The sequence below is a fragment of the Centroberyx gerrardi genome, chromosome 16, assembly GCF_048128805.1.
Source record: "Centroberyx gerrardi isolate f3 chromosome 16, fCenGer3.hap1.cur.20231027, whole genome shotgun sequence".
Lineage (NCBI taxonomy): Eukaryota > Metazoa > Chordata > Actinopteri > Beryciformes > Berycidae > Centroberyx > Centroberyx gerrardi.
In genome coordinates this window covers 19,636,368-19,663,221 of record NC_136012.1, presented here as the reverse complement: position 1 = coordinate 19,663,221, position 26,854 = coordinate 19,636,368, and the positions used below count along the sequence as shown (strand labels likewise).

The following is a 26,854-nucleotide window of genomic DNA, read 5'->3' as shown; positions in this document are numbered from 1 at the left end:
TTTCTCCCATGGCCTCGTTGTCCCTCCTTAAAAGAGAATTAAGGCTAACTATAACTTACATTAGAGCTTTTTTGTATAATTCATTTTTTAACTTGAAGTGAAAGTTCTCCATGAATGCAAATGCTCTCATTAATTTATACCCAATGGACTTTTTCTCTCACCTTCCTCCTCCCCTCCATGTCTCACAGTATGGACTGCAAAGGATTCTGGGAGATGAGCGGAGCCTGTTGTTGCTGGCACGGGCGATTGACCCTAAACAGACCAACATGATGACTGAGATTGTCAAAATCCTATCTGCTGTCTGTATCATTGGAGAGGAAAACATGTGAGTTTAATCTACCTTACCTGATCGCTCATCACACTCTTTCTCACAAATCTTGCCCTTGCCAACATACTGCTCTCGTGTCTTGCGTTTTATTAAACAAACATATTTCTCAAATGTCCACCCACACAACATGTAATTGCTCTCAACAGAATCTTCATTAAGATAAGGATTTTGTCACAGTTATGTGCCTTTGGTAGCTTTGGAGTAACTAGTTTCCACTGAAAGTCGGGTTGCTTTGACAAATAGCTGTTGAGTAGGAGACGCGGTTTCTCACCTCATCAGTTCACTGCTTATATGGAAACACCACAGCAAGACTGCATTGCAAGACAAGAATGACATTGTTGTGACTTAGAACTTTGAATGACAGCAGTTGTGAGATAATACTGTCGAAAATTAGGTCCATCTCTGAAACGGTTACATCCTCTGTAGGACGGGAAACACAGAGGCCACAGCTGAAAACAAAGAAAAGGACCATTTCTTCCTATAAGCATTAGAATGTCACTACTGTGCTGAGAGTGTCTCCCACCGGGTGGCATGTTCTCATACAGAGATCGCATAACATGCATACATATTTACCCATTGAATGCCCCTGTGTTGCATTTGCAGCTGACCTCAGGTAGCATAGAAATCTGTCGGGTCAGATGATGCAGTTTAGTCTGTTTAATGTGTTGAACTGCTCAGTGTAGTTTGCCATGGACACACAGCCTGGCTGACAGATTATAAATTGAATCCAGGGGAGTGTTTTTTATTGTGTTTCCGACAGAGCTGGGCTAGAATAACAATGGCACTTCAAAGTCAGTCTGCATGCAGTGGTGGAAATAAACAAACCTGCAAATTGTGTTGGAGAAGCTGAGTTCAGCAATGTGTCTCACATCTCTGACCATCCAAATAGGCCTGTTTGGTTGTGGCTCTGACCCTTGCTGTGACTGCGCATGGTTTCCTAGCCCAAAATTATTTTCTAGGAACTGAATATCTTCTATCACAGTTACCACTCTCCATCCTACACAGGCAGAGAAGATACACACAGACACAGACTCGGCACACACAGACATACGCACATACAGTTTGCACAAACAGTACACACATATCTGTCTCCCTCTCTCCTAAAGTAACCAAGAACGGGTTGAAGTTAACATGTTGATCTTCCCCATGATCACAGCCTTGCATTAAAATGTACACACGCTGTACAAATGAGAGCCAAAAGAGCTGAGGCTTCTCTTTCCTGCTCAGAAACCTCTTTGACAGCCAATGTTGTGACGCTGGCTCATATTCAACACCCACTTTAGCTGACAACATCAAAAGGGAACACGACAAGTTAAGCAGATCTATGTAGTCCTGTTTTGAGGCACCGTCTGAACTGACTTTAAAGCTACTCAGTATGCAGCCCCCCACGCTTGTCTGTGACTCTCTAACCCCTATCAGAGAGCATGGCCATTTCATTTATCTCTGTCGGGCTTACTCCACACAGACACTGCTATTGGTCAGACACATGATCTCCCCTGCTCACAAAGCAATTATTTGTATTTTGATATCCTGAAATTATTATTTTTCTGCTTGATAAAAGCTAATAAAAATAGCGAGGCTTCTAAAAATGTGTGATTATACATGTTTGCAAGCTAAGGTAGTCTTAACTTCATGGGCTGTCACAAGCACACAGACACACACATAAATGGGTTGATCCCTGTCCTCAACATTTGACTTAGTCTTTTTTTCTTTTTGTCAGAGTCATACATGACTATGATCAGAGGAGGGGCAGATACATTAAATGATCTTGCCTTAGCTGTTGGCTTTTTTCAGTTGATCAAGGTTAGATGTGGCTTTACAATGAGGAAGAGAGAGAGGGTGACCTTCTAATGACATGATTATGTATGCTTATTACACATCATATCACATAACTACATAATGCTTACTGTTTAAATGCTTCATTAGACCTCACTCTGTTACTTTCACTGCTGTGTGTGTCTGTGTGTGTGTGTGTGTGTGTGTGTGTGTGTGTGTGTGGGACAACAGCATTTCTCCTTGGTTCACAATTTGGAGTCTGATATTGTCCAATTCACTATTCATAGAGCTAAGCAGAGCTGCCTTGAGCCCTTGCAAGTACTCTCAATTGCTTACCTTCTCAATAGGTGTATTTGCACATTAGTCTGTCAGTTGTTGAAATAATTTGCACCCTTAGTGGCCCAGCCAAATGCATTTTACTACAATTGCTTTGACAACTGATCATATCAGCAAAAAAGCCTTTTTCTTGTCACCTTAGCAACGAGCACGAAGGCATCAAAATTGGATATTGTAGCAATAATAGACCAGCTACAAAGAGATGGAGAGCAGCAGAATTGGTCAGGGTGACCAAAGGCAGGCCAAATATGTCCACACCAGGACACAGGGGAGATAAGATACATGGTGTTTGAGTTGAAAATTGTGAGTAAATGTCCTGTCAGTGAGGTGATAAAAGCATTTGTTGACTTTTGTGTTTGCCTGCTCCCTGTTCTCTGTTTTCTTCCAGCCTGGATAAGATTCTAGCTGCCATGACTATTGCTGCAGAGAGGAACAACAAGGAGAGATTTGCTCCGATTGTGGAGGGACTGGAGAACCACGAGGCCCAGCAGCTCCAGGTTAGGAGTCTCACACACACACACACACACACACACACACACACACACACACACACACACGCAAACACACACACACACACACACACACACACAATCCTGGGTTAAGAAAATTCACATTTAGCATTTAACATCACAATATAATATTCATCATGGATTGAGCACGACCCTTTTATTGGATTATTTCTTTTCAAAGGATAAAAGTAAATTTAACGGTTCAGTGGTCAATCTAATGACTGTCAAATACAGTAAACACTGTTTTTGTATTTCAATACTAGACACCTCGTATGGCAGGCTTACACTATAGATTTGCTTACTCTATAATGAGCATCAGCTCTACTGTTCTCTAGCATACTTTTCATGATGAATTGAATAATCATACACACTGATTCATACCACCCCAAAGTCATGAACTTGAAAGAAACAAACAACTCATCCACAAAAGCTCATGAAGCAATAGAAGAGTCAAATAACAGCAGGAGTTTTGCCATGTGCAACGGAGAGAAACCTGGTGCAGTTCAATGTCATTCACACAAATGGCCTTTTGTCTTGAAGCCCATGTTTGATACTGGGACCAGATAGAAATTGACAGTTGTGTCACTCTGGGGCCCATTGTACCTCGGCCCCTGTTGTCTTCCTACATGCATTTTCCTCTGCCTCCTTTCCTGTCTTTGTGTCCACTTGTCAACCCCCAGCACCTCTAGCGTGTGATGGGAGCCAATTGCAGTGCTATTGAAATGCACCAGGAGCTCCATTGCCACCACCTTAATCAACAGCACCTGCTTCACTGAGTAACTCTACTGAACCGCTCCATTCTCAAAAAAAATAATATTAAAAAACAGCAGAGAGATGTTGATTTCCTCTAAGCTTTTTCTCTTTCTCTCTTTCCCCTCTCTCTCTCTCTCTCTCTCTCTCTCTCTCTCTCTCTCTCTCCCTCACTCACTTTCTCATTTTTCCCCACATCCGACAAATACTTCCCCCTGATTTTTTTTTTCTCGCTGTTGTCAAGTTAGGTCTCAGAGGACCTAGTGCGAAAGGGCAACTATAAAGCACCGCACCTGTCTTCATTTTTGCTAGTATCCTTCAATAGCGGAACAAAATAAAAAACAACAGCAACAAAAATCCCACTTACACCATGTTTTTGTGAAACAAAACACAGAGGAATTACTTTTCTAATTTCAGGGTTTGTGAAGTCATGAAGGAAACTGATGAAATGGGGTGTGTGTGTGTGTGTGTGGGGGGGGGGGATGGGCAGAGGAAGTAGAAATCCTTTTGATTAGGAGGCAGTTGTTTTTTTCCTTAAAAAATTTGCTGTTAATGAAATGAAGCTCTGCTAATTGTGAAGTAAATTAAAATACTTTGCTGATGCAGAGGGTTTAAGGAAATTAATAGACTTTTTTTTCCAAAACCTGTGATGGGCTGTAGAACCAGACTTTGCTAATGTGATTAAAATGTGTTTTGCCTTGGTTCAGGCTTTGCTCCACTGCCGAGCAACAGAGAAAGCCGGCATTCCAACTTTAAAACCATCTCAGCAGTGCCACTTTTAATTACACTGTTTGTAACCCCCCCTATGGCACCACTGCAGCTCTCTTAACCTAACACAGTTAATGCCACAGCCCCCCCCCCCCCCCCCCCCCAGTCCAACCAAATCCCATTCCACAATACATGACTGAGGTGTGTTTGAGGTGTTTGATGTGAGTATCAATCTGCATGCAGGAGAAGAGAAAGAATTTTTCATGAGCTCCATGGGTTTCCTCACTCACATAAATCCTGTGAAGATTTGGTGAGGTTTCTTTTATGTTTATGGCCTCTGGTGGGTAAAATGTCAGGCTTCAGTGCACAGATCTTGCTTAAAGGCCCTCAAGCCTTGCTGGAACATGGAGAAGTCTGCCATGTTTCTGGTGCCTGGCACTAGTGGCGTACTCTCAATGGCAGTGCATCCTTCACTGAAACAAGCTTGTGCTTTCCAGAGGGAACATATCTGACATATGTCTGTATGGCATAACAACGTGCCTTTTTTCCCTTCACCTGGCTAGCATAATCTTGTTTGATGTCCTGCTGCTACAACTTAAGGGTAAAACAGAGAAAAACAAACCAATGCTGTTCACTCCAGATGGCTATTGTTCTATATTCACCAGGCAAAAACAGATGTGTTTTAGCGTGTATGATTGTAGCTGTAATGGATTAAAAGAACATGGAGTGTAATTAACAAAAAGTGTAGAAAAAAATGTCAAGGATGCAAGGGAAGGCAACAGGTGAAGAGGAGAGACCATTGTTACCCTACATGCAAACTACGTCAGCTCTGTGCTTGTACAAACCCGTGCGCGTGCTTTAAAACCATGTGATAAGTGTTTTTGTTGTTGCTCACTAGCCCCAATACTGGACGAAAACTTTTTTAAAGCCCCTGTGTGTAGAATATTTACCTCAATATATTATTCTCAAATTAATTTTGCATCACTGAAATCGCGGTGAGAGAGTGCCGTTTCGTTAGTATTGGGCAAACTTTATAAATTCTAAACCTGATACGCAAACAACTGCTTTGGTAGCTCAATGTAATTGTAACTAAAATATTCGGCAGCAAATTTTTTTGTTGTTGTTACACATAGAATAGCACCACAGTTGCAAAGCTATATCTAACACCGGGCGAGCGAGGATCACTGAATATGAGGTGAGGGAGTGCCGACTGACTGACTAATCTAGATCTAGAGGAACATGTCTTGTGTCGTGAGAAAAACAACTCGCCCCCTTACACAAGTTTATTCCAGTTCCATTATTCAGTTTAGATTATGACAATTTCATGTTACACTCTCTCTGCAGTCTACCACTAAGAGACTCAGGGTCACTAAAGTCATCAAGTTTCAAAATCTACTGGTAGTAGGTTTAAAGAAAAATAAAAAAGAAATGCCACAAAAAGCACCCATTGTTGTGGCTCTTATTAATAAAACATACACACCGACAGTAGTGCAGAGGGTCAAGGTTTCCAAAGACAACTTTTCACGTGTCGTCCATGGGAATCCTTCAGCTTGTTATCGATTGTCTGTCTGAGGAAAACTCTGTCTTACCCAGGGCTTGCTCCCCCGAGCCGCCTTACAGCTCGTTAAAACCCATCAGCGATTTCCCCTTGCCCACCCCTCCCCCACCCTCCCACCCCGCACACTCCTTTCACCTCTCTCCTTATCCAATAAATCAATTAATAATGCACATCTGGTCAATGGACTCACCAGAGCTCCAATTTCTACAGTCTCTCTCTTTCTGTCTTTGAGTTCCTTTTTCTGTAGTCTTCGTTATGGTCAGGAAATGGATTCTCCTCTCCCCTCCTCTCCTCTCCTCCTACCTATTGTATCATATATTTTATATCCTTTTAATTCAATTCTAGCACCAATCAAACACACTAAAACATATCTGTATGCTACAACTTGATATTCTTTGCAAGAGATGTCATCAACCTGTTTTCTAATTCAGTTCTCATTTGTGTCTGTCTGTCTATCTGCCCGTCTACCACACAGGTTGCCTGTATGCAGCTGATTAACGCCCTGGTTACCTCCCCTGATGACCTGGACTTCAGGATACATCTACGCAATGAATTCCTAAGATGTGGTCTCAAGAAGATCCTGCCTGTGAGTTATCAGAATATCAAACAAAATATGACTATATCATTTACATGCGTGCAATAATCTAATTATTGCCCTAGGTATGTTTACAGTAATAGTTTTGTTAAGCTGTCTACAATAATAAAAAATTATGTTCCAGTAATATTCCTGGTGGTGTTATGGAGCTGGTGTGGCCCAAAATATTTATTTAACTGCCAATCATTCCTTTTTTCAATGTCAATCATTCCCGTTCTGTCATAAACACAGTCATGTTACTCCCTTGGTATTTCTGTTGCTCCTGTGTAACTTTGTCACAATTTTTTCCACTACTGGTACTTTAGAGATTCAAATACATCCTAACTCTATCTAGAACATCTAGCCTGATAACTTAACTTAAATATACAATGTATGTGAGACACATATCTCTGCCTTTTCTCCAATAAGCAATTTATGAGCTTAATCTCAGATAATACTATGCAGTGAGACTTATGCCACTACACAACACCACAGTCCCACTGAATATATCTGAGATTACCCTAGTTACCCTCTCCTGTCTGATGTCCATTTGGCACTATTATCAATATTATTGTTATTATTATTATTATTATTATTATTAGTATTCACCTCACTGCTAGGCACCACATCACTGATCACGGCTCTTGCTGGCATCATTATCAGTGAGCCTACACATCTTCACATGAGGCGAAGGCAAGCAAGCTCCCACTCATCACTCAAGCCCTCATTTGTAGCGAGTGGGGTGAATGTGTCACGGTGCCAGTTGTTAATAAGTCATCCCGGCTGCTCCTGTTGATTATTACTGTCATTACTTTAATTATCTTCATTTCTGCCCCCCGATATGAAAGAGTCTCAGTGTACAGTCATTTATGAATGCCACGTTCGGCGCTTTTAATACAAGCATTTAAGCTGACGCCCCAACATCTAATTATGAATTATGCTCAGGAGCCAGCGTAGCTGTTGGCAGTAGTGAAAAAGTGAACTCCACTGAAAAAAGAAAACACAATTTGTTTTGTTCCTGTAGTCCTTGACGCATGTTTTTGGCCCTCCTGCTCCTCTCCTACCCCTCCTTTTTGTGGCATTGTGCACCTCTCTCCGAACCAGCGTTGCTTAAGACAGATGGCGAACCCAAAAAACGGTGCAGGGTGATTGATAGCTGCAGAAATTGGGTTACATTTGGCCCTGTCTCAGTCTGTAAACTCCACTGCCGGTGATTCATAGAGAAGTGGTAAAGAGCACTCCCACAGCCCCTGGTGGCAGGAACAGGTGTGCAGGAATAGGTACAGTCTGGAATACCTAGTTGAGAGGGTTCAGGGCAACTCGGTTCCCAGTTCTCTGTACAGCTTTAACAGGGAAACCGATATTCTGGTGTTACAGTTGTCCAGAATATAATTAGTTCAGAGTAACACATAACAATCTGACTAGATTCAAATTCCCAAATACTTTTAAGTAGTAAACCGTATGTGTGAACGCAGCCTGATAAGCTGCGTTCACACATAGCACCCTTTCCCCAACTGCCAGCGCCCTTTCCTCATTAAAAGCAACGGGAAGCGGCCACAAGGCCGCTTCCCGTTGAGAAAAGTTCAACTTTTCAGAAAAGCGCCGGGTGACGTGAACCGCTTTTTCCAGCCGACCAATCGTGATGACAGAGACGCTGGCCGTTTCCCATAGCAACAACAAATATGGAGAAAGTGAAAGTGCCGGTGGAGAAATGGGACGTTGTAATAAGTGATTTTACGTTACCGCAACAGCGATCATAAAGGCAGTATGGATTATACTGGACATGTATTGGAAATATCTGGTAAACCTTTGCTTGTTGCACAACACTGTTCTGTCTGCTAGAAGTGCTAACCAGCTGGTTAGTGAGCTAGCAGCTGCTCAGCTAACGTCAGGTGACGTTGCCGTGATCCGCTTTTTATTTCTCCTCACAAAAAGCGCTCCAGGCAGCGCTTTTTCCACATCAAAAAACACTGTGTGAACACATTACTTTTATTATATACATTATACTTACATTATATCTAAATGATTTTCAGACAGTGTATCTACAATGTCCCCAATGCTATTTGTATCTAGAGAGAAATACAGTGTAAGATGACCTTTTGAATAGCTCCCCATTCTCAATTATCTATGTCTGACTCATTCTAGGAGCTAAAAGAGACAGAGGAGCTAGACATCCAGCTGAAGGTGTTCAATGAGAACAAAGAGGAAGACTCTATCGAACTCTCCCATCGCCTTGACGACATCCGTGCCGAGATGGAATATCCTTTTGTCCCCCTCTGTATGAATATACAGATGAATGGGAACTGCAGAGCTGGCAGCAGGAGATGAGTGTATATTGTGGGCTTGGTCAAGCTTTAAAGGCCAAAACCCCTCATGACTAGGTTCATTATGGAAGGATTTGGGGATCCATATCACCATATCCAGCTCCATCTCTGACCAGGTATACTAGGTAAACAACTGTCATCTTCACCCCCCACCTCTGGTCTCCTCCTCTCATCACTTTGATATAAAACATAAATATTTCCTGTTCCTACATTTTTGGGGGGTGTTATGCTCAGTATAAGTTTTGGAAACATTTTTATGTGGAGTTCGATAATATTATATGGTCAGATTTTCTTCCCCTTAAGTACTAGCTATCACCTCTTTTCTTGCTCTTCCATTTTAGAAAAGTGAGTTTTCTCCTCCAGTTCTCTACCAAGGTTCATTTAACTCCAAACTTGTAGAGTAGTAGTTGATGAAGTGAGCAGTAATTAGTCCAGGGTTGGAAACTTGTTCAAGCATCCCAGACAAGAACCCCTTTAATAATTCACAAATCTTCTCTAAGGGTATGTATGAAAGCCTGACATTGTGGGCAGACATACCAGACGCTGACATTGTGATACAGATGTTCATTCCAGCAATCTTTTTCTCCCGCCAAATCCCACAGTACCAGTACCAGCGAAATCAGCCACTGAGTGCCGCTGTGAGTGACAATTTCTGTTGACACATGGAGGGCAAGCGGGGAGGGGAGGGGGTGAGGGAGAGGGAGAGAGGGAGAAAAGATGGAGAGAAAAGAGTGCACCTGGATTAATGATGTGCTTGAGCAGGTTCACAAATGAGAAGGCCCAATGTTTGTTTCCAAGGACAATGTGGTATTGATCTGTGAGCTCCGAGCATGATGCGAATGCCCTGGCTCCCCTTAGTCCCCTCTGCTTGCCTAGTTCGAGTACACACACGCGCACGCACACACACACACACACACATATATGCATGACATCACGTAGGTACTACCTGAGCATTGCGTATATGTGTCTTGTTTCTCCTGGCAGGTTCATGAATATTAACAGAGAGAGGCTCGTCTCCTCTGTGTCCGGCCCAGGTCCAGGTGCCGAGGAGGTGACTCCAGGCCACTAATGAATATTAATGGGCTGTGGAATGGTGATTGATTGACCCCACTACTGACTGGTCTACATCACACCTGACTGCCACTCATGTTTATTCATGATTTTGAGAGAGAGAGAGAGGGAGAGGGAGGGAAGGAGAGAGAGAGAAAAGAAGAGGAAAAAGGAGTCATCTAATGGATTGGCATTGTTCTACATGAGGTTTATGTCTGCAGCTTAGTGATAGATGTAGCTAGTTGGATACTTTCCCAGTCTGGGCTCCTTCTTATGTCCTCTCAAATGCTGCTGTGGTGAAGCTATAATTGCATCTCACAGGACTGGTAATTCTCCCAGGCTTCATCCTCGGCTAATACAGGGGAGGGAAATGATACTTTAGAGGAGCCTGTATTCCCATCCCTCTCTCTCAAAAAATTTGATATGGGATAGGAGTTTAATTACAGACATTGTTGAAGTTAATAGGAAAGTGTCAAACAGTATTTAAAAGAATCGATCTACTCCAATTCAGCAGCTGTAAGATTGTTTAGTGTGGATGATAGCATGGGAAGTGGAGAATATGGTTGAGTGCTGTTTTTCCTCAGAAAATAAATTATGTGAATTGTTATTGATATTCTATTGGATGGTCATCAGTCATCAGCTGTTGATGAAACCCAAAGATCAGTAATTGTTGTGGGAAATGGAAGAAAAACGGTCACTGAATCTTCCCATTAACCCTTGAAAACATGTCCTTGGACCCCTCTTAATCCTAATAATTAGAAATTATATGTGTAGGTTCCTCTCATTAATATATCCATGTGACATCGGCTATGATAACGCATTCTAATGCTTGCGGTAAAAACATGAGTATTGCTGTGGCAAACAGGCCTATTATTCAGCTTTGTGCTTTCATTTTAGTCCAATTTATGAATCCTCAAGCTCAACTACCTGCAAAATTTGAAAAATCCCCTGCATTTAACTGGTATTTTCTGTATCAAAAGCAGAAGGGAGGAGAATAATAAAATATGCCACCACAGTGTTGCTGCAATCTGTACAGTATGTAAATATTTTAGCACAAATTGTCAAAATCCACACCTCATTTTATGGCGGCAATCAATTTTTCATCTTTTCTCAGCCTAACACAGCACCACCTCCTTAGTCGTCTTGTTTTCTGCATGCATGCACATATTTGAGAGGCTTCCTTATTAGATTTTTTAAAACAAGATGAATCTCAATGGGACAATCCTCCTTTCTCAAGCAAACAATTTAAATAGTCTCCAAGTTTATTTATTGTCCTAGGTTCTTTACGTATTAGAGCTACACTTTTTGAATGCTATCAGAAGTTTGAGCAACATAAACCCCTGAAGGAAACTGACCATAAACATAGTGCTTATTTTGTCTGAAGTATAGGAAGTATATATATATTGTTTTTCAAAACAAATACTCAGCAATCAGTCTTCAAGAAACACGTGTAAACATTTGATAGCTAAACATGGGAGAAATAAAAAAAAAAAAATACAATCTGATTTAACATCTGTTTTTGACATCAAAGCCATCACTCCTTCCTCCTGGGGAGAGTAGACATAAGACACATAATCAATACTTTTTGCAAGTTTAATAACATGTATTTTCTCTCCTGAGTACAAGTCAGTTTCAATCCTGGAACTGAATTTCAGCAATATTTCTGCCCTGTGAATGATCGGCTTGTCATCATTCTTGCCTTAAAATATTCAAACCAATGGGCTTTTCATGTGATTAATTTCCTCTGTCTTGAAAGGTTCAGAGTGACAGGTAAACCAGAGGGAGTATTCTTTATTGCCGATTCCCCTCCTCAAGTTAGCTGTTTACACTCTTTTAGCTCCCCGGAGAGAGAAAGGATAAGAGGAATCACAGCTCCGTTTGCTTGTGCACAATGATGCCTGTCGGAATACTTGAGGAGAAAAAATAGGAAGAAAAAAAAAAAAAAAGCTGAATATTTATAGAATTATTCAGGTGCGTAGAATGCAGTATTGCTATAGAGAGAGATGATGAAAAACAGAGGAGCAATGAAGCAGCAATGTAGCAACCACTACATCAAGTGTTTGCTAATGAACTCAAATTGGGTGTCTTCTCAACAAGTTGACTTTAACTGTTAAAATAGCTTATAAACTTAAGAAACCACACTGCCATAATGTTTTTTTTTGCCTTAACCTTGCTTCCTTACTGATATGAATGAGGTGTACCATCTCCTGTCCAACATGGTTAAAGACACTGGATCAGAAGCCTACTTCTTGTCAATCCTTCAGCACCTCTTGCTCATCAGGAACGACTATTACATCAGGTGAGCTCTGTCTTTCTTCACTTACCACTGGCCCTCTATTGGAGTAAGACGGATAGCTGCCTGATGCTTTTTGCCCTTGTGTTAGGTTATACAACACACATTAGTTTGACTGAAATTCTTAGCTTTTGGCTCAGCAGGTGAAGTTGTATACAAAGCAATATAGTTTTTTATTTATTTTCCACGTGACACAACTGCTCTGCATTAAGCTTACATTTTCTTTTTCCTCAAGGATACTGTCTGTCGAACCACCCTATGAAAGATAAACCATGATATTGACCTTTCGGGTTAAAGTATGCAATGACTCATATCTATCACATCTATCTCAAAGACTCACAATCTCCCATGCATACGTTCACATCTGTAAGCAGTAAGTTCTTACAGTGTGGCTTGGCGAAGCTAGAATGGAAGTAGCAAGTCTTTAAAAGATTTGTGACTTTTTTTTCATTACCTCCCCCTGTTTGCAACCACTGGAAGCGGAGAAACCTGAAATTATCAGAGTAGGAACATTATTCTGTAGTTAGGAGTGATTAAGTAATTATTAAAACGTCAGCCCAGCTCTCTACTCTGCCACGGGAGTGTAAATATGTCAATCATTGGGCAGAAAGAGCGCCACTCCTCTGAATGGAGTGACACTGATGAATTCACTGCTGCGTCAGACCTTTTTGCAGAAATAAAATATTTAGAAAAAAAAAAGAAGATTGTGAGACGAGGGGAGGATGAGAGAAGAGGAGGAAGATGAATTTACCATAGACAAGTTGCTGCTCCCTTGGAGTTATGAATAATGTATTCCTCATCTAGTCAGAGAAAGTGAGAAATAGAATTCGCATTAACCAGCTAGTACAGCCAAGTCCACCTCAGCACTACTGTCCATGTCTCCTACTATGAGGCCAGCAGTAAGAAGGGATCAGTACCAATGCTCATAAAAAATTGATGGGCTTTTTAAAGATATGCTTTTAAAAATACATTTCCTCAGCCTCCATCACAAATGCAGACGCAGACCTACACACACACATACACACAAACATTAGCACTAACACATACCCAGAGATGCATTCTGACTGAGGCATCTTATTCCCCATACATCACTGCCATGTGAGTTGGGATGATGGAAGATGCAGTACTACATACATCTCCTTCCAACTGATAATCATCTTTTTCCTTTTCGCTCTTCGCCCTTTGAGCTTGCATCTTTTCATGTGCTCGTTGAGATTGGGCGGAAGCAGAATTTTAAGCCTATAAATTAAAGCAGAATTTTTAGGGAGGTATCCTAGAGAGGAATGGGGTGGTGGCAATGCATGCTGTCAGTTTAAATCAGTCGATGGTGGCAGGCTTGTCCATAGGTGTGTTAGATGACTTTGTGATCAAAGGAATACATAAGGCAGATGTGTGTCTCTGCCAATATCCCATCAGAAGTAGAGACTTGGATTCAAAGGTGTATATTTTGAAATTGATCAGACACTTGGTACCATGATTCAACTTCAACAATTCTGGGTCAAATAATATAGTCTGTAATAAATAAATGGTATAATAATTTATCAAAAAATGTAGTTAATATTTTATAATAATAAGATGGTCTACACTGTGCAAACTGTTCAAGTGTTCTGACTAATAATGTCATTTCTCCCAACCAACATCAGTTGTTGCTCTTCCCTCCGGGGCTTGTTTTATTTTTGATAATTAATCTCTCAGTGCAAGCCTAATGAATGGGAGCACATCAAACCCACCCAGTAAATATAGAGCAGATCTCCTCTTTTGGAGCGTGGCGATATGGGGATTACACTGGTTATGTGGAGCAGAGCTGGATCAAGTGGCTGGGGCTGTGCTGAACTGCAAGCTGTGGTTGGAAGGAATGGAGGTGCCAAAGTGAAAGAAGAGGTGGGGAATGATGCAGGGGACATATGCTAGCTTCTGGAGCCCAGCCCTGCCCACTGTGGAGGGGCCTGACAGTTCTGGGTCACTCCCTCCTTCCCCACTTATCTCCACCCAGCTCCGATCTGCTTGGCGGTGGCGGAGGATGGAGGACGAAGGAAAATAGGGCGGCTTATTGAGATAATAATGTGGTGTACATTGGTGACAGTTGTAAGCCGAGTGCCACGGCGCTTAAGCCATGCAGGGCGATGTGTGCGCTCTCACTAGCTTGCTCCAATCATGAGTGGGCGAATCCGCCAGCTAAAGCTAAACATATGGCATTTCATGCCTTCAAAACATTGCACCTAAATGGTGATTTATTCTGATTTGCTTTGGCTCAATGTTCTGTTTTTTCATATTTCTGTTTATAAAATGATATGGCCTGTCCACCCACAAGGTAACAACAGAACATACCCTTTGAATCTATAGCCAATAGTTTGAGTCGAGGCCCAGGAAATGGACATTATTCCATTCACTGTTGATAATAAGTTATATCACTTATGACATTTGTGCCATTTTACTCAAATACATTCTTGCTTTTTTATTCTCACACTAATGAAATTTGCCCATTTGGCACTAGGCATCTTGTTCACAGTTCTGCCTGCTCAAAGCAACTATTGTATTTTAGCAAAATCAGTCCTCATACCCCCTTATGCCCCCATCCACAGCCAATAGACGAGCAGGCTTTGATCAGACTTTGATTTTGTTATCTACATCAGAGCTGTGTTACAATCTCAGGCTTTTGGGCATCTCTGTCATGCAGTGGGTATCATCGAAAACCATGGGAAGCAAGGCGAGCTAAAGAGGCCAAGAGGAAATTAGACTACAGCAGATTTGCTGTGCAAAGATTGTTGGAACTCACAATGTAGGCTATGCTATCCCTCTATTAAGGTATACATTAGGTAACTGCCAGCCACATTATCAAAAACAAAAACAAGAACAGGCAGATACTTAGGCGGAGAATAGGATCACAGGAGTAATTCAATATATTTTTAGATATCACTAGACTTCCATTTTTCCTGAAAACTTCAGTATGGTATTGTTCAATAGAATTGTGGATTAAATTTTGCACAGCACATCTACAGTAGCAAACAGCTTCTCTGAGATGTCATACGTTAGCATCATGTGGGGAAATTTCATATTTGGCCTGTAAATACTAAATCCACCAACAAAAAGGAACATGTGGAACAAAAAAAATAATTAGCAGGAAAAATACAGTTGGCCTCCATTAGAAAAGAATGGAACTTTTATGTCCAAAAAAAGGAACAACAACTGAAAAATAGCTTCACTGAACAACTGACAAAAGAGTAAATTATCTTCATCTTGTACCTCAAGTTCAAATCTTGAGCTAGATTGTAGATCCTTTGGTTGTGATCCCAGTTGTTAAAATGTTGCCTCCATCTGCTCAACTGTAGAGGAAGAGGAAACGAGATGTTTCTGGTGGGAAATTAAATATCTTCTTCTGGTCAATGTCATGCTTAGAACATAATTATTTGCCACTTTGGAACTCAGCTTAGGTTGACATTGTATTTGCTAAATGTCACTTGCAATTAAAGTTGATAATGTAACTGTGAAAAGGTCACACACCAACCTGTGTGGCGGAACAGGAGTCCCAGGCTGATTCACACACCCTGCACGACAAGACCAAGCACTCAGTCACACTCCTAACTGGGTGACATGTTTTCCCGGTCATTGTGCTTTCAATTACACACATTACACTGATTAGATTTACATTTCAGCTTTTATGGTTGCTCTAATTGGCAAAGATGATTGCAAATTAGGCAAGAGGGCAAGCGTAGCCTGGGCTCCCGTCTGTCACCTTGAAATGGACAGAGTAACAGAGACTTGGTTTCCATGTGCCCATTAATCTGCTTATTTCCTGATCGGGGTAGAGCAAGTGATCAAATTTAATGGGGTGCCTATTTTCTCCAGCGGCAACCTTTTCGACATGGTATTTTGTGACCTCTAGGTTGGATAAGGGAATAATTTGTGGTTAATTAGCCTTGTAGAGTTTGTGTCACTCATATCTTGCTGTGGCTTGTTTAATTGTTTCGCTTTATGTTTCCTGACCCCCAGGCCTCAGTACTACAAGGTGATTGAAGAATCCGTGTCTCAGGTGGTCCTGCATCGCAGTGGGATGGACCCAGACTTTGGCTACAGTAAAAGACTAGATGTGGACTTCACCCATCTGATTGGTACCTTTTTTTTCTCTTTGTATTTTTGTTTTTCATTAATTTAACATATCTCTGGGCAAAGGTCTAAAATGTTTAATCCATTTTATAATGTAAAGTCTTTGTAAAACATGATTTATAGTTGGGATCCTAATGTGTCTAAATCATCCTCCAGACCTGTTTTTTCTCTTTAACTGTGTGCAGCAGGAGGTACATCACTGATGTTGCTAAAAATGTTTTGATATCCTGCAGTCACTCTCATTATCGTCCTAGTTCCCCCTGAGATTCTTCCGACAAACACCTGCAGTGGCTTGACATATAAGATAGGGTTGTCTAATTATTCATGAATAATACATTATATGTAAGGTTAGACTATGGTAGAATGATTTCATTTCATTTAAAATGATTTCATTTCTCTTTCTTTGGTTAGAACATTTGTCAGTTATGTTCCTGGAATCATAGGGAAACATCTATTTGCTCTGCATTAATAATGCGGTCTGTTATTCCTTCAAACAGAGAAAAGAAATAAATAACACCAGTTTTCCTTCCTCTGTTATGTCACTAACAGTTCTGTGACTTGCCAACAAAGGCTCATTAAAAGTTTCTAAACCTATCCATAAAAGACAGATCAATTGTTAAGTTTTCCCGCTCACTCACTTTGTTTCAAGAGTGTGTTTTGTTAAATGTACGCTAAAGACCTGCAGAACCAAATATTTAACATCCTGGGGGATATGTGAAAGGTGACTTTTTCCACACTCTCATTTCCTCTCTCGTTTTTTTTAACATATTCATATCAGGTTTAATTGTAAATCTCACATGAGGTGCTATCAATGCACATTGCAAGTAGAGAAGCTTTTGAATTGACTGCAGCTATCTTGTCTTGCAGATCAGTGCGTGGATAAATCCAAAGTGGAGGAGAGTGAGCAGAAGGCTGCAGAGTTCTCCAAAAAGGTGAGGCATTAATCACTCCCCCAGTCCCCTTGGTTGGCCAACTCCCATCAGGAAAGTTTTTCCTCCCCAGAGCTCCCAGACAAGCTATTGATTTTCCATGCCCTGATCAATACCTGGCTGTGACGCTACATGATCCGTATCAGCATTACAAGGATCAATGCCGATGTTCCGATGTATACTTATTTGTGCACTGTGCTGAGGCAGAGTTAAGTTATGTGCTGGCTCTTTTGATCCAATTCAACATTTCAAGCTGGCCCTCAAAGGGCTTTTTTCTTTTACATTGCGTATTTGTTTATTTAGAAAGTACCTTTTCATTGGGGGTTTTTCATTTATTATTTTTTCTAGAATGGACTAGATGAGCTATTGACTTTGTGAAATGTATTTTGAGAGAAATAAATAACTGGCAATTTGATCCCTTCCCTCCAATATATAATGTATAATACAGAATTGTATCCATAAAATAGATAAATAAATAAATAAAAAGTCAAATTTTCAGCAGACACCGAGAGTAGGAACAGCCTTGTTATCCCCGGGAGCCTTACTACCACTGCCTGGCAACATCTAGGGGTCCTGGTTATGTGTTGGTTGAGAGTTCTGTCCCACCATCCCACCATGCACCCTGCTGGGCCAGTGAAATCATTGTCCCGACATGGCTTGCTTTCTGCAAAGGTTAGATCCATCAACACACATGAAAGCTAGGCCTGAAACAAAGACAAAGGACAACAGGGCTTTAGGGCCATGAGAGCTATGAATAGAAATCGGCCAGAGATTGTAAGACGGCGTGTATTGGTGTCTGTTGATGTGCCTTGTGGCCATTCTCTAGCGACACCCTGCCGTTCACCAACCTCTGTGTGCGCGCGTGTGTTTACATCTATGTACGCGTGTGTTTATGTGTGTGCACGGACATACTTGTGTGTCTTTTGTTGCAGTTTGATGAGGAGTTCAGTGCACGGCAGGAGGCCCAGGCCGAGTCTCAAAAGAAAGAGGAGAGAATCAAAGAGCTGGAGGGGCAGATCCAGACCCTGCAGTCCCAGGTAAATACATCATGGGAGGGAGGGAGGGTGGAGAAGTCCCACACAAATACCAACTGCACTGCGGAATGCCACCACATAGAGCTAAATATTCAGATTCACTTTTAATCAGAGTTTGATACAAGTTAGCTTTTTAGCAAAAACTGATAACTTGAACCTGAAGGAAATAAGTTCGTCTTACAACCATAGCAATGATAGGTAATGTGGCTGCTAGAAAATGACTAATTTGGTCAAAATGATACCTTTCTACCCCAATCATAGACGTGATACTGCTGTAAGTGGGAGTTTTCATCCATGCAAGAATGTTTGATTTAATAAGGGGTCAATCTCCTCCTTAAGTTGTAGCTCTTTATATGGGCGAATTGCTCCATTGAAGCTTTTCCTATGTAATTCTATCATCACAGAGATGGATTGCATTTCTTTTCTTGGCCTCCACATCATTTCTTCCCAGGCAAAACCCTCCATTCTGAGCACAGAAAATGACTGCTATTTCCCCCTTAACCCAATTTGAAACACTTTAGTGCTGCCTTGGGACAAAAGGGCAGTTTGCCTCCCTGCTTAGAGAATTTAATATAAACCAGCGTTGAAAGATGGTATGGCTACATCTATATCAGAGATTGCTTTTTTCCAAACCGTCATCTCCGGCAGTTGCTAATGTTGGCACGCCCTGTTTCTTAAACTGCACCTGCATATTTGGTTTGACCATCACTGGGACTTTTCTCAGGAGCAAGTTACTATTACTCCAGTCCCCCGCAGCTCTAGCAATCATTCATCCTCAGTTCCACACCAAATGTTGTTAGATTTAATGTGGTACAAGCTTTGGCCCTGTTCCTGGCCAAAGTCACACAATGTTTTTCTCCTCAGAACTTCACTTAATTTGTGTTTAGTTCCCACTCCCCCACTTCATATACCTGAGTGCCGTGTCACCACTTGTTACCTGCATTTGTGTGCACTGGTTCATCACTCACTCAGCGCCCGATGACTGCCCGCCCATATTAATGAGACCATCACAGAGTCTGAGGCTTCTCCCCACCCGCTTTGCCTACTCCCCCATTTTCGCTCTCGCTCACTCCTTCCACCTTCTGTCTGAAATTAATGCATCAGGCTGTGTTAGCCTTTGCCTGCCCTCTTTCCCCTGCTGGAGCTTTTTATGTTGTGTTTCCAAGTCTTTTACTCCCATAACACACCTTTCCCTCCCCCTCCCCTGGCAGGCCTCTGTCTTTTGAAGACTGACTGTTTGTGGTGCATTAACAGGTAGTGTTGCGCAGAAAAGCCCTGGAGAGTCAAACCCTCTATTCCTCTGTTTCTCTGAATGCTCCTTCAAAGGACTGTTGCTGCCAGAGAGCTTCACATCAACAGACATTAACCTCAGCAAGGAAACATGTAATACGTTCGACACAAACTAGCATGAATGTGGCTATGAGAGCTTCAGCAGATCTCTTATGCGTCTTGGCATAGCTAAAAAGGAGCATGGACATACAGTATATGCTTGACAGGGATACACTTGTGGTCAAATTGCTACCATTATTGAGCATCTACTCTAAAGTGGTTTCCCAAACGGATTTTCTATTGCTTACACATGCTGGGTGCTTAGGAACAAAAGGCCTTTCCATGTCTTTTAACATTGTGAACCCCTTTAAGCTCTTCGGGCTTAGGAAAGGTGTAATTTTAATTTTCACTGTGCCTCACATGTTAATTTTATTTTAATTTCAGTTAATTTGGGTTGTCAGGGCTCAACATGTTTTTAGAATTCTGGGCTGCTAAAATATGCCAGCTCTCTAATAATAATTCATAGTGATCTCATGTTTTTGATTTTAGGCAGTTGTTCACATGGAGCGTTGAATTGCTTCCTCTGGCAATGAACATAACAACATTGTTCAGTGGCATCCTTTCTGAAGGTTTTGATTCTGCTACTGCAGGAAGACTAGGCTGAAACACTGTGCTTTGCAACCTAATCCACATTTGACACAGTGCTGTACAAAGCCATTACCTGCGAGAGCGCAGAACCTTTAAAACTTTGTGAGGACACACACTCAGTTTGTCCATCAAAGCTGCTGTGCCACATCTGCCGTTTTGCTGAATATGAATGAAGTGGGAACTCTGTTCATCTCATCCACGGAACTCTTCTCAGATATAAAAAACACATGCATGTCTGAGTCTCTGCTCTTCACCTTGTCTGTGAACCAACAAATTTAATGAGAGTCTGTCTCTGGGAACTTTGGCATTGTAACAAGCAGCCTGTTTGATGTGTCTGTTTGATTATCCCCCCAATCCAATTGAGTGGAGGTTCTGCCTGTAAACATCGACAAAGGACAGTGAAATCACAACAAATGGAAATCATCCACCCTTCCCCAAACCTTTGCTTGCACCTCTTCAAGGCCAAATAGTGAGGCATTCATTGAATTGGCTCTGGATGTGATGAATAATGTAGCACTGCAGTGGTACATTGGAGCACTCTGTGCCATCCCATTAAAAGGTTTTAACAACCTGGCGGTCTTGTAGCTGACCCAGCCTGGTCCCGAGAGGAGTTGGAGGTGTAGTGGACCACTTTTTCCCTCTTTTACTGCCAGTCTACCTGCTGCCCTTTCTCATTACTGGATTGGACTCAGCTGATAATGACAGAGCAGAACTCACAATATGATCACTGTTACCATGTGCTCTTTGCTGTTGCCATGAGATATAGCCAATCCAATTGTTAAGCCAAATACATAGCAATATATATGCTGCTACTCAAATTTCTCGTACATGAATCCTTACATTGGTAGTTCTGCAGCGAATAACTCTTTGTTGTTAGGAAAGTTAAAACATTTCAGAAGGCAGGATATACCTGCTGACAGTCTCTTGGGTTTGGTCTTTAAAATGGAGATATCTCAAAGCCTCTAACTTTTCATTCCTAAGGACAGAAGATAAAATAAAAGTTCTCTTTGCCTTAAAGATTGCACTTTACGACCACTTTCTAAAATTCTTGCGAAATGGAAGTTCTTTTTAAGTCGCCCCACCACTGAAGTTTCCATCTCCATTTCCATTATACATGTTAAATATTTAATTCTCTACAGTCCACAGTAAGAGGTGTTCTGTAGGAATGACTCCATAAAAATATTACATTTCAGTAGCCGTGGAATATGTTCCCATCCTTTTTCCTTTGGCAAGGTCATACAGAGTGAAATATCAAAGCAAAATGGGCACATTTTTGAAACAAAGACTGCAGAAGGAAATCAATGCCCATTGCACATCTGATATTGGTTAAGTTAAAATGTGTTTTGCTATGAAATAAAAAAACATAGCACTGGGAAACGGAAGAAAGCTTTTGATGGTGCACCGACTGCGGGGTGATGCTGTGCCTTTTGCCTTTTATGCTGCAGTCAGCTTTCTCACACTGATGTTCTTTTCAAGACAGATTACATCTTGTTTTAGGTGTAAATGCACAGTAAACTCTGCCTTTCACACATCGAATAACTCATTCAGACAAAATGGAAATATGACACTGTACTCCCATTAAAATTTACTGTGTAAGGGGCATCCTCTTTTTCTTTGCCACTATTCCACCTTTTTTCTGTGTTTGGTGTTAGTGTCTGCACTGATAACTGTGTACTAGTGTTCCTCTTCTCTTTCTATCTAACCCACCCCCATTTGTTCCTCTCTGTTGCTTTATGTTTTTTGTGACTTGTGTGTTCCAATGGTGTGTGTCCGTGGTTATGTGTGTGTGTGTGTGTGTGTGTGTGTGTGTGTGTGTGTGTATTGCATCTGCACAGTTAACTAGTGAGAAAGACAAGCTCAAAGAGGCTCAGAGACTCATCAGGGAATCTGAAGCCAAGGTGGGTGTCCTCTCTGCATGTGCGCCCCACATATTATTCATTTTTTTAATCATATTTTAATCACCTGCAAATCCAAATTATATATTATATGGATTGACAGGTGATGCGTGTTCTAATCTTATTCTCTAATTCTCAAACTGATTTAATATATTCAATATATAGTAATCAAAACTGATTTAATACAAATATTATTTGTGGGAATGAGTCATTAATCCACAAAAAACATAATGTAAAACCATTGCTTAGTTCTGTAATTTGCGAATGCTGCATTGTAGAGTAAAAACTATACATTGAAGACATTTATTGCATTATGCTGAACAATATAACAATTGGAAGCTATGTTAAACTCTCTCCTGTGGTATTCAATTAGACACATTTTTTGCTTGTTTAATGCAATTTTCACAAGTAAACACCTTCTGATTGAATTTCTCTATCAGAGATGAGATCGGGGCGTAGGATTTAATCGCATAACAGTCAGAGTTAATTACCTGCCAGTCTGACCTCCCCATTGAGTCCAGAAGACTATGAATCCCTAAGTGGATGGGTTAGATTTCATATTAGCCTGGTCTCCTATGCTACCCAGGGCTTCAGATGAGATCTGTGAAAATAACAGCAGCCAGAAAGCCACTAAGAGACCTTGCTCACCCAGCGAAAACAACACTGATATTCAAACATGTTAGATACAAGACATATTAAGAACCAAGACACACCGATGAAAAATAAAAATAAGGTCGGCTTTCTGGGAAGGAGACCTTTGCTGCTTTGATTGTTCAACAGACTCAATAAGTTATGAGTTACCTTGAACTTTTTGATCTCCCTTTCTGGCACCTGAGGAGGAAGAGGCGACTGGCAACGGTATTGGATCCCAAGGGCTTATTAGTATTCAGAGAGAGAGCGAGGGAGGGAGAGGGAGAGAGAGGGAGAGGGAGGCTCAGAGGGCCCCTCAATGCGGAAACGACGGCACTCTAATTTAGCAGCTAATTTGCTTCCATTCCCTCGTATTAATCTTAAAAGAGAAAACGGGCCACGATGGGCTGGAGATTGACAGACATATAATCATTGGATGTGGGCTCTCGCTGAGGGGCTCTGGGCGGTCTGTCTGAGAAGCTCCTTGCAAAACACCTTTTTAATTTCCTCCCTAATAAACAATCCACTAACGGCATTGTGTAATGAAACACTATGTAATGTCTTTAAAAATGAGACCAATCCCATATTACACACACAATCAAGTGAGTTGGGATGAGCGCATAGAGGGGAATTGTATTTGGAAATGAGAAACTTTCAGCCAGTGTTTTGCAAATGTGCTTTGGTTAAACCGGGCTTCTAATCAATTCCAAAGGTCAAATCCTGTCTATGCTTTAGCGTCTGTAATTGTTGTATTTGCATACATTTTGTCTCTAAGCATTTTTCATTGGCATTATCAATGATTATCAATACCTGTTTATGTGGTGTGTGTGTTTGTGTGATAGGGCAGACATGTCAAGGGACTGCTAGGCTGCGTCTTATCAGTAATGGGTTTAATTTCACTCCTGTCTACTGTCGAATAGCCTGTCATTGTGAGGACCCATGACGAGCACTTAATGGGGAGGCAACCTTTCTTATCTACAGTATGATTAAAACCATAGCCAATCCACAGGTTTGTCCCTAACATTTTGGCTCAGTGTTTAATTGCATAGAGGCAGGGATTTAAGTAAGAACACAATAGCCCGACCATATCAATTTCCAACTCCCCATGTGCAGCAGCATTTGTTAGTATAACATTCCAATAGTCTGCTCATTAAAGCTAACAGTAGAAATTTTAAGACTTTGAATCCTTTCGTGGTAGTGTTCTTACATCACTGCAAAGACGACTTAGACGTCATTTTTATTTCGGAATTTAAAATCATGCGTAATTGATGTGCAGCAGACATTACTCGCTTTTCATAAGTAGAGTTGATTGTATTATTGTGTATATAACTGATAATTTTGATTTCATCATCTTGAACTGCTAACACCGGTGGATTCGCTGCACTGTTTGCCACCTGTGTTGACAAACTTGGCACAATTTGCGACGCTAAGTGGGAGATATTGGATTCCACAAAAAATTCCCATGTCTGGCTGATGGGAAAGTTTCTTCTCAGTCGGCAAATTGTTTTTATGGTAAATCCGACATGACATGAACGCAGCACGAGGCACATCCTTTGCACTGCAAGTCAATCCTGCACAATTTTCGGGAAATCGTACCCAGGGACACATAGAATAAACACATACACGTAGGGACTTTAATTAAGGAGGTTCAGGTGGCTGTATTCCTCTCATACACTTTATCTGTTGGCAAATTGCTGAATAAATTTTCATGTTAATCAACTTAATAGTTCAGGCCTGCCAATTACTGATTTTGGTTAAGTTTGGAACATGCTGGATCATACATCTCAGGTGCGAAGGAAGGCAGAGGAACAGCATGTCTTTTTTCCCCATGAATAGAGAATTAATGTCCCCATATCGCATACAAAAGTGCCTTATTGAGCCACTTTTGTTCCGCAGTCACCAAGAGACTCTTCCTCTTTTTTCCCCAATCTCATTCCCCTGTGTTTTAGGTTGACCTCTGAAGTTCCATTGATGTGAGGTATAATGGCTTTTAGAAGCCCATTTCATTCGATTACAGACAGACTCCTCAGCAGAACAGGCAGGGACTGATGCTCCTCAAGTTCAGCCCTTTCACACTAACTCCATTTACCAATGTTACAGGCCCCATCCATGTCAGGATATAATTATTAGGTTTCTTCTATTTCTCTCTTTCTCTGTGTGTGTCTTTCACTTTCTATTTCTGCCATTCTCTTTCTATCTCTCTGTTTCTGCTTCTCTCTTACATTCTCTCTCTCTCTCTCTCTCTCTCTCTCTCTCTCTCTCTCTCTCTTTGTGTGTGTCTATGTCTTTCATACATTGAATTGAGCAACCCACTTTTCATATCATGAGCGACAACTTTCCCTGAAAGAGATGTCCAAGGACTGGCATATATATTACTGTTATGGGATAGAAGCATTACATCATACAGTGTGTTCCATAGTAAATACCTACTTTGTCCTATTTCAGTAGGACTGAAATCGCATGTAAATATCCTGTAGAATAGTCTTTAGTTCTTCCAACATGCTTATTGACACACTAGGCACACATGTGCAAACACACACAGACACACACAGACACACACACTTGAATACATGAATCTGTAATGCAAAGCTTTGAATCATCATTTTATTGTGATATTGTCAGTCCCTGACATGCATGCCCCACAGTCCCTGAGGCATATCTCCCAAGTACAATTTTAACCAAGGACACCCTGACTCTAAGGCTATTGCCCATTGGTGACAGCAGACTGAGGTATGGATTGAGCCAGATGGAGCCTCAATAGAGAGTGTGGGCCTTCTTTGACTTTTCTATTCTACATTATTTACAGATTGCAGCTGGTCCAGCTGTGGCCGGAGCTGGAGCTCCACCTCCACCGCCCCTGCCAGCAGGCGCAGCACCTCCACCTCCTCCCCCACCACCTCCTCCTCCACCTCCACCAGGTGGCTGTCCCCCACCTCCTCCCCCTCCTCCTCTCCCTGGCCATGCTGGCATGCCACCACCACCTCCACCACCACCACCCCCAGGTGGAGGGCCTCCACCTCCCCCACCCCCTCCAGGGTTTGGACCCCCACCTCCCCCTCCTTTCCTTGGGGGCCCAGGCATGCCTCCACCACCTCCGGCCATGCCCGTCATCAAATTGCCTTATGGACTGGAGCACAAGAAGACCTACAAGCCTGAAATTGTCATGAAGAGGGTCAACTGGTCCAAGGTATGGTAACCCCAGCTCTGATTAATAGTAATGAATATTCTCATTCTGACTGATACGACTGGTGATTTACAGGATGTAAAGCAAACATTATTTTGATGTCACTTCATGTGATATGATGGAAGTTCTTTACATTAACACATGCAGACATTTAGGAATGGTTCTGTTAGATTTCCTACAAAGCCAGAAGGGATTTTTTGAAGAGACCCTACACAATGAAAAGATGCCTTTTAGAAAGAGTTGAGGGTCCAAACCAAGAATGAGCTCTATTCAAATCCACACTTAATCTAGTCAAACAGCCGCTCAGCCACAGGCCACACTATTCCACACTCAGCAGCCATTTCAAGAGATTCAACAGTAAACAATTTTCACTGCTCAAGTGTCCTTGCACTTGCACATTCTTAGCATAATTGAATGAAGACTGGGTTGTGTAACGTTCCATCACATTTGAATACAATTTCAATAGGGCATTCTCTTCCGTGTGGGCTCTATTTTACCATAGTTAATTTATCCATCGCCTCAGGACTTCTTAGCATTAATTTAATGGTGCTTTGCATATGCTTGTGTGACCTTGCGTTTTAGTCTTCAATTATTGACAGCAGCAACCAAAACATCAGACTACTTCCTTTGAAAACATGTTAGTGGTGCACATTATCTTTAATGGTGTTAGTGGAGACAAAGCCATGAATTAATGAGGCATTTTGAATGAGATTTTGAATGTGTTGAGGACCATTGTAGTGATCTTAAAGCCATTTTTCAAAAAAAAAATTCACATTTTAAAATGATTCTTGATGAAGGGCAAATTATGATGGGGGATTTTAATATCCATGACATACCCGTTTTTGATAATTTAACATGATGATTCAAAAAAAGAGAAAAAATGGAAATGCAATGAGTCAAGATTGACATTACCGCAGTATATGGAATGTGGTGCAGGCTGACGTTTCTGTCACCT

The 26,854-nt window shown here is 41.4% G+C and overlaps 1 protein-coding gene across 1 annotated transcript in view; it reads left to right on the top strand.

Moving 5' to 3' along the window:
- diaph2 (diaphanous-related formin 2) overlaps positions 1-26,854 on the top strand; it is a 386,425-nt gene that overhangs the window by 121,904 nt on the left and 237,667 nt on the right. Inside the window, exons 10-19 of the mRNA XM_078288946.1 lie at positions 189-325; positions 2,829-2,937; positions 6,441-6,551; positions 8,685-8,797; positions 12,096-12,212; positions 16,197-16,315; positions 17,178-17,242; positions 18,172-18,276; positions 22,026-22,088; positions 25,522-25,902. Of these exons, the coding sequence (XP_078145072.1) occupies positions 189-325; positions 2,829-2,937; positions 6,441-6,551; positions 8,685-8,797; positions 12,096-12,212; positions 16,197-16,315; positions 17,178-17,242; positions 18,172-18,276; positions 22,026-22,088; positions 25,522-25,902 (1,320 nt within the window). The remainder of the gene's footprint in view (positions 1-188; positions 326-2,828; positions 2,938-6,440; positions 6,552-8,684; positions 8,798-12,095; positions 12,213-16,196; positions 16,316-17,177; positions 17,243-18,171; positions 18,277-22,025; positions 22,089-25,521; positions 25,903-26,854) is intronic.